The sequence below is a fragment of the Otolemur garnettii genome, unplaced genomic scaffold (assembly GCF_000181295.1).
Source record: "Otolemur garnettii isolate 467f Iridium unplaced genomic scaffold, OtoGar3 scaffold00026, whole genome shotgun sequence".
Lineage (NCBI taxonomy): Eukaryota > Metazoa > Chordata > Mammalia > Primates > Galagidae > Otolemur > Otolemur garnettii.
This window is the reverse complement of record NW_003852421.1, coordinates 12004979-12012944: the sequence shown is the minus strand read 5'-3', so window position 1 is coordinate 12012944 and position 7966 is coordinate 12004979. Positions and strand designations below refer to the sequence as shown.

At 37.7% G+C, this 7966-nt stretch overlaps 1 protein-coding gene across 3 annotated transcripts in view; it reads left to right on the top strand.

The window, feature by feature from the left end:
• The window catches only part of DTNBP1 (dystrobrevin binding protein 1), a 136437-nt gene that overhangs the window by 34815 nt on the left and 93656 nt on the right, over positions 1-7966 (top strand). For all 3 annotated transcript variants that reach the window (XM_003788318.3, XM_023512328.1, XM_023512329.1), the window contains exon 6: positions 7081-7213. In XM_003788318.3, the coding sequence (XP_003788366.1) occupies positions 7081-7213 (133 nt within the window). The remainder of the gene's footprint in view (positions 1-7080; positions 7214-7966) is intronic.

Here is a 7966-nt window from a genome sequence, read left to right as displayed (position 1 = left end):
CCGCCTCCCAAATAGCTGGGACCACAGGCGCCCGCCACAACGCCCGGCTATTTTTTGGTTGCAGCCGTCATTGTTGTTTGGCGGGTCCGGGCTAGGGATTCGAACCCGCCACCTTAGGTGTACGTGGCTGGCGCCCTAGCCGATTGAGCTATAGGTGCCGAGCCTGCTTGAGCAATCTTAGGTGAGCAATCCTTAGGTGTTCAAGATCAACCTAAGCAAGAGCAAGACCCCATCTCTACTAAAAATAAAAGACATTAGCCAGGCGTTGTGGTAGGTGCCTGGAGTCCCAGTTACTCAGGAGGCTGAGGCAGGAGGATTGCTTGAGCCCAAGAGTTTGAGGTTGCTGTGAGCTGGACTGAGGCTGCTGCACTCCGGTTGGAGCAGCAGAAATAAATAAATAAATAAATAAATGAATAAAATAGATTTTTGTAGACTCAAAATATGTCCTGTCATCACCTAAATACCTTGAAATATCATAAGGCTTATGTAGTCAAGCAATAATAAAAACTAAGAACAATTTAGAAGAACATAGTAACTGACTTTTTTTGTCACAGGATTCTCCTAACTTCTTTGAATTTTTTATACTTTCTTTGACAGATCTAATGCCATATCCAGTCAGTACCTAATTTTCCAGGCTACTTAATTCTTTTGGTCTTTTCATGTTCTCTCGAGGGTCTGCCTTTATTAAAGAGTAAAGGATTTATATTATGTGAGCAATTTGAACTTTTGATGATGCTTTTGGCTGTATTATTCCCATGGCTTTATAAATATGACTCCTGGTTACCTAGCCCCTCAGGAATTGTTAGGAACAACAGATAATCCATTTATATTGGTTCTATACAGCTTACAAAAGTCTGTTTAATTGGTACTTACTGGTAAGGCTTGACGTTTTACAAAGAAATGATAAAGGAGTGCTAGGAACTGAAAGGGGTTAAGAACTCTCAGATCTGGATTTGGATGCTGATCCTACAACTTTCTGTGAGTCCCATGCACTTTCTTAACTGCTTCAAGCTTTTGTTTCTTATCTGCAAAATGAGAATGAGAGTACCTGCCTCGTAGGTATTTGGAGGATTAAATGAGATGAGAAACCTAACACCTTACAACAATGTCTGCCCTGTGTCTGGGGGTCTCCTGTGCACTACACACTGTTCACAGGCCCTGGACAGACCGTGCTGGATAAGGGTGGGTGCCTGCCATCAAGATGCTGACATTCAAGTGGGAGTCTCTCTAGGCTTTGCAAATTTACAAAACTGTTATTATGTGCTGTGAAACAGTTTAGAATGCAAAAATACAGCATTAAATATTGTAAAATTAGTATCCTGTAAATTGATAGACATACATATACAATGAGATAGTTTCACCCAAATTCTGTATACTTTCTTATTCTGTGAAAAAAAAAACAGTATTCATTTTATTATAAACTGGGAAAATGTTTGAAAAGTATTTACTGAATTCTTTTGAACTTCCACTAGAGGGTAGTCTAATCCTGTTCCTTTATTGAAGTTTAAAATGACAAGGGCTTATCTCTGAATTGTCTCTATTACTTAGTTTATCTTATATGACTTATTTAATTAATTTATTTTTTTGAGACAGAATCTCAAAACACAGCTCACAGCAACTCTAACTCTTGGGCATAAGCAATTCTCCTGCCTCAGCCTCCCAATTAGCTGGGAGTATAGGTGCCCACCACAATGTCCAACTATTTTTCATTATTGTCATTATTGCTTTAGCTGGCCTAGGCCAGGTTCAAACCCACCAGCATTGGTGTATGTGGCTGGCCCCCTCCCCACTGAGCTTGGGCACCACCCTATGACCTATTTTATTAAATTTTAGAAAGATTGTCACCTTTGTCTGGAACAGAAGATTCTGTTAATTCTTAGATAACAAAGTGATGGAAGAGAATAGCAGCCATTACTAAGTTTGTCTCTTGATGTGACCTATCCTGATACACTATTGTTTTGCTTTCTTCTATACAGAATTGAAGATGTCAACTGACAGGGAGACTGTCGTAGCTGTTAGTGTTTCATGAACTAGATTATCTTATTGTTCATATTACTTTCTGAGATTGCATTCTTCAAGAGGCATATTAACTCTTGTTAGATACCTTTTAGACTATGACATAGATCTCATTTGTTACACAATGGCTTTTGCAAGGAAATGTACCTCTTAAAGTTTCCTTATTACCATACCATCATTACCTTAGTACATAAAAGTGTAACCTAAGTACTTGAAGAGTCTTGTGGTCTTTTATCACCTGATTCCTGTGACCCATGGGTTTGCAGCCAAAGGATTTCTTTGTTTCGTGAGGCTAATTATTTTGTTAGAAAGGAACTCATTAAGTGTGAAATAATTAATTTTACTGCTGCCTCATCCTTCAGATATCAGTGGTTACACTACAGATAATATGTATTTGAAACAAATGGCACAAAGAAAAATTTCAAACACAATTGCCCTTCCTCTGGGACAACCTTCTCACAAAGGTTTGTGAAACTCTTTCCTGCACAGCTGTCAAGCATTCCCAAATGGCTTTTCATGATAGAATTCCACCTATTTTTTTTTCACTGATCACTAAATGAGACATATGCTTTTGTTATAGTGAGCAAAATGGTGAGGCTTGAGCTTCTTGTAAAGGTATATTTGTTTCCATAGAGGTCTGCTAGCGTTTTACGTACATGCATTCTAAGTCGGTTACTACATTCACTCATGTGCGACTTGTTTTATAACAGGAAATGAGCGGGGAATTACATTTTCTGACAACTTAAATATAAAATATGTAGAATGTACATCATATATGTATATGTGCTTATAATTATTTGAGAGTTTTTAAGTTTTTAATACGAGGGGAAGAATACAATTCTTATATTTTATATAAGTTTTTAATATGAGAAGGGAAGAATACAATTCTTATATTCTAATACAATTCTTTTATATTTTATTAACCACTTTCAAGCCTGTTAAGAGTTAGCATAGAAAATTTCCTTTGCTGCTTCTGCTTTAACTCTAGGCCACTGATACATGGCCTAGTTTAACATACTGCTTAATGTTTACTCAGTTCTGTGCCCATGTTTATTCTTCTACGATTTAGCACGATCTCTTAATATTTAAAGTAGATGAACAGGAATGATAGATTTTCTTTCTTGATCATTTTATGTTTTAGAGGAATGCAATCATTCTATCCCTAGAAATTATTCTTTATTGAATTTACTAGTCGAAGTATTAGGGGATACAAAGATGTAAAAATACACTCTTCACCTGTAAGACGTTACTGATCCCTGAGAGAGATAAGAATACACAGATAGTTGTATGCTATCGGTCAGATAAATCCTATGTGGAGCTCAAAGGTCTGGGGAAACACAGAAGGAGAGGGGAGCCCTGTGGGATGGGAGCACAGGCATGAGCCTGGAAAGAAAGATTGGGTCAGGCAGTGGGAACAAGGAATTTCAGGGACAGGCAAAGTGCAGGACTCCTCTTTGGATGGCACTTGGTCCTGTGTTGCTGTAACACAGGATATCTGAAGGAAGTAGTAGTGAGATTGTGAAAGTACACTGTGGCCAGAGAACAAGCAGTAGGTCTGTGAATACTAATTAAGGAGTTTAACTTGATTCTGAAAGGACTCAGGAGACTTTGAAGTTTAAGGGAGAATATAAATATGAATTTGGAAGCAGCAATAAAATGCTGACTATCTGAAGCATTTTTAATCTGTGTCCAGCATTCACCAGAAGGTATGATTCAAAAGGATGTAGGGTTTGTTTCTTTCTCATTAGGAGTTGCAGGCTGGTACTATACCACTTTCATGTTTTCACCTGGTCCCTATGTTATTAACAGAAGAATGGCTCAGGCAGCAAGTACAACTTGAACCTAGAATAGAATCTCTATTCATGAGAAATCCCTAGCCTCATTAGCTCTGTAGTCAACCAAGAGAGCTAGCTTCTAAATGGAAATTGCCGTCCATTCAAATAAAGATCAAAAAGGAGCATACCACATTTTCTAACACAGAATAATTGTTGACTCTATTACATATTTTCATATTTTGTTTTTAGGGAAATCCTTTGAAATTTAATTCCCCTCACCTATGGGGAATCTTCAGACTAGAGCCTGGAGTATAATTTATAGGTATGTAAGTTTGTCAGGAAAAATGAAAATGTTATTGATATTTTAATCTATTAGAGGCATAGATCTTGTTTACAGCATGATTGTTAGTGATTAACAAAATTATTTATTTTAAATGCCTTTTACAAAATTTATCTATAGAAGTTTTTTCCTGTGTACTTTTTATGTTCAGTCATTAGTTATTTGATAATTGTCAAGTGCTAAGTTTAGCAACTCTGACTCATTTAATCCTTTTGACAGCATTGCAAGATGTATGTTGTTAGCCTCTTTTCACAGATGAGGCATCTCATTGCATCTCATCTCATCTGTAAGGTGCAGAGCTGAGTTTCTAAGAATGTGCTTCAAAGTCCAACTCTGACCCAGTCCTCTATATGCTAAGGATACATGAAATGTATGGAAGGAACCAAATAGCTTAGAGATAAATGGATTTCATATTAAATTATTCTAGTTCTTATCACTAATTAAAGTGAATCCTCTTTTAAATAATCCTATTAGTTATGATTGTCATTTATACATTTTAAGACCCTGTCAGTCTGGTTATAACAGAACAAGCTGAATTTGCTTCTTCAAGGCCAGTAGTACTAACATTTGTTATTTTTTAATACTAGCCATCCTGACTAGGGTGGGATGATATCTCATTGTGATTTGGGTTTCTGTTTCCCTGATGATTGGTGATGTTGAGCGTTTTTTCACATACCTGTTGGCCATTTGTATGTTTTATTTTAGAAATGTCTAGTTAGCTCATTTACTCATTTTTTAATTGCTTCTTCAATTTCTTTATCAGAATTTTTTCTGGCTCGGCGCCTATAGCTCAACCGGCTAAGGCGCCAGCCACGTACACCTAAGGTGGCGGGTTCGAATCCCCAGCCCGGACCCGCCAAACAACGATGATGGCTGCAACCAAAAAATAGCCGGGCGTTGTGGCGGGCGCCTGTGGTCCCAGCTACTTGGGAGGCGGAGGCAGGAGACTCGCTTGAGCCCAGGAGTTGGAGGTTGCTGTGAGCTGTAATGCCATGGCACTCTGCCCAGGGGGACAGCTTGAGGCTCTGTCTCAAAAAAAAAAAAAAAGAATTTTTTCTTTCTTCTCTCTCTCTTTTTTTTTTTTTTTTGAGATGAGGTCTCACTCTGTCACTCTGGGTAGAGTACTGTGGTGTCATCGCTCACAGCAACCTCAAACTGGGCCAATAGGAGCCCACCACGATGCCCAGCGAGTTTTTCTATTTTTAGTAGAGATAGGAGGTCTCACTATCACTTTGCTCTTGCTGGTCTTGAACTCCTGAGCTCAAGCAATCCACCTGCCTGGGCCTCCCTCCAGAGTGCTGGGATTATAGGCATGAGCCACTGCACCTGGCCTTTTTTAGTATTTTGTGTTTTTTCTATAAAGATCTTTCACTTCTTTGGTTAAATTTACTCTTAAGTCTTTCAAATTTTTGTAACTATTTTAAATGGGATTGCTTTCTTGATCTTTTTTCCCCACTGATTCATTGTTGGTGTGTAGAAATGCTACTGATTTTTATGTTGGTTTTGTACACTGAAACTTCACTGAATCATTTATTGAGCTCTAAAAGTTTTTGGGTGGTGCTTTTAGGGTTTTCTATATATAAGACCATGTCATTTGCCAACAGGGACATTGTGACTTCCTCCTTTCTAATTTGGATGTCCTTTCTTTCTTTCTCTAGCCTAATCATTCTGGTTTGGACTCGAAAAACAGACAAAAAATTGCATTGTAGTAAGCCTAGCATTTCAAGTTGAAATTTGAGGAGTTTATTTCTAACCTGCTGCTATGAAAGCTAGTTTAGAAAGTCACATTAAAATCTAGTAGATGAATGAAGGGCTTGTATTGTAGTTATTTTAAGGAGCCTGAGACTAGAAGGCTGCATGGCCCACTTGTTCCTGCTCTGCTGCCACTTTCCCCCATTGCTGTCAGTTCCCAACTTGGCCGTTAGCGCTTGTTGAACCTTCTCTCAGTCTCTCTCATGTTTGTGAGATCCCATTGCACCTGGCACTTAGCTCTGTCAGGTTGTGCTGCCACTGAAATATGCCTCCCTTCCACTATAAGCTGCTTGAGTTCAAGCACTGTCTTTCTCATCTTTGTATCCCAGTGGCTGGCACATGTCAGTGGGCATTTGATAAATAGTTATAAGGCTGTTTAAGTCCCCAAATCTTTGACCCCTAAAGCTTTTCTGTTATGTGAGAAAACAACCAATCCTTAACCCTACAATCATGGTTTACTTTAACTTCCTATCCAATAGGAAGCATTGTAATGTAAGAGGGGCTCAATTGAGATTCCTGACTGTCCTTCATTAGCTATGTGACCTTGAACAAGGCACTGAGTTTGCTTCTCTAGGATTTTGTCTTGAATCTTTTCAATGAAAAATTTTAGCAGATGATCTTCATGTTCCAATAAAGCTGCAAAACTCTGGTGTAGCCTAGAGGCAAGTAGACTAACGAAAAACTGTCACCTGGTCGGTAGAGCTGTCTCTTCCCCACCCAACCATTGACTATCCTGGTACTGCGCTTACTGAGGATTTGTGTATATGATATGCCAGAGGCAAAACAAATGCTTAACTAGGAAGCATGAATATTAAATTAAGTTAGGCACAATTTGTGTTAACTGCATTTTGTTATATTCTCATGTGAAAATTGAATATTCACGTGTGGTATATAGGATTATTAGGGTATAATATTAAGTTAACCAACATATTCCTTTTTTTTCTTTCTCCTTAATGGAGTATTTAGGAAAGTTGTATCTTGCAAATGGTTGAAATGTAGTCAAAAAGATAATTTGAAATACATTTTGTTAGTCATATTTTATTTTGTTTTAAGAAAGTTTAATAGAGTATATTAAACAAAGGCAAAACAATGGCAACAATTTAAACTTTTACCTTTTTGATACTTTTTTCTTTTCTTCATGATCAGGGGTTCTGATTTTTGTTGTTTCTTTCTTCTTTTTATCTTACACACTTTCAGGTCATTTAGAGGCTAGTTTTGAGGAAGTAGAAAACCACCTGCTGCATCTGGAAGATTTATGTGGGCAGTGTGAATTAGAAAGATGCAAACATATGCAGTCCCAGCAACTGGAGAATTACAAGAAAAATAAAAGGTGAGTTTGAAAAATTGGCCACAGCATTCATTTTAAATCTTGAAGTTTTCCATATTACTTTTCATTCTGACTTTTAATTTTTTTAAAATTCTGATTGATGAAAGATAAATGTGCCAACACATAAGGCTCACTAATAAGCTTTCCAGAGTGTTTTTTCTTTTAAATCACTTCTGTTGCCATTTTATGCAGGTGAGTTATAAAAAGGTCAGAATAAGAAAAAAACATAAATCCCTAATATGAAAGTGAAGGGGAGCAGAGCCCAGGGCATAGTTTTCAACAATGTAGGAGCCCCCTTTAGGTTTTCTCCAAATGGCAAATGTCTTTCTCTTCTCTATTACTAGGGAAGGAACCTGAGCCCAGTCCGCAGACAGGCAGTAGATAGGTTTTAATCTTACCTCGGTCACATATAATTTGTGGGGCCTCAGGCAAATTAATCTCTTTAGCCTCAGTGTCACTGATTTATAATGTGGATAATAATATACTCACCTCATAAAGTTGTCGTGAGGATTATGATATAATTATTATCTAATTCAATTAGTGCTCTGTAAGTAGTAGTTATAATCATCATGATTATTATCACTAGACCAACCTGAACTAGAAATAGAAGAATAGTTTAGGCCAGGTACAGTGGCTCATTCCTATAATCCTAGCACTCTAGGAGGCCAAAACAGGAGTGCTTAAGGCTGGGAGTTTGAGATGGGTGGATCACTTTAGCTCAGGAGTTCTTTTTTTTTTTTTTTTTTTGAGACAGAG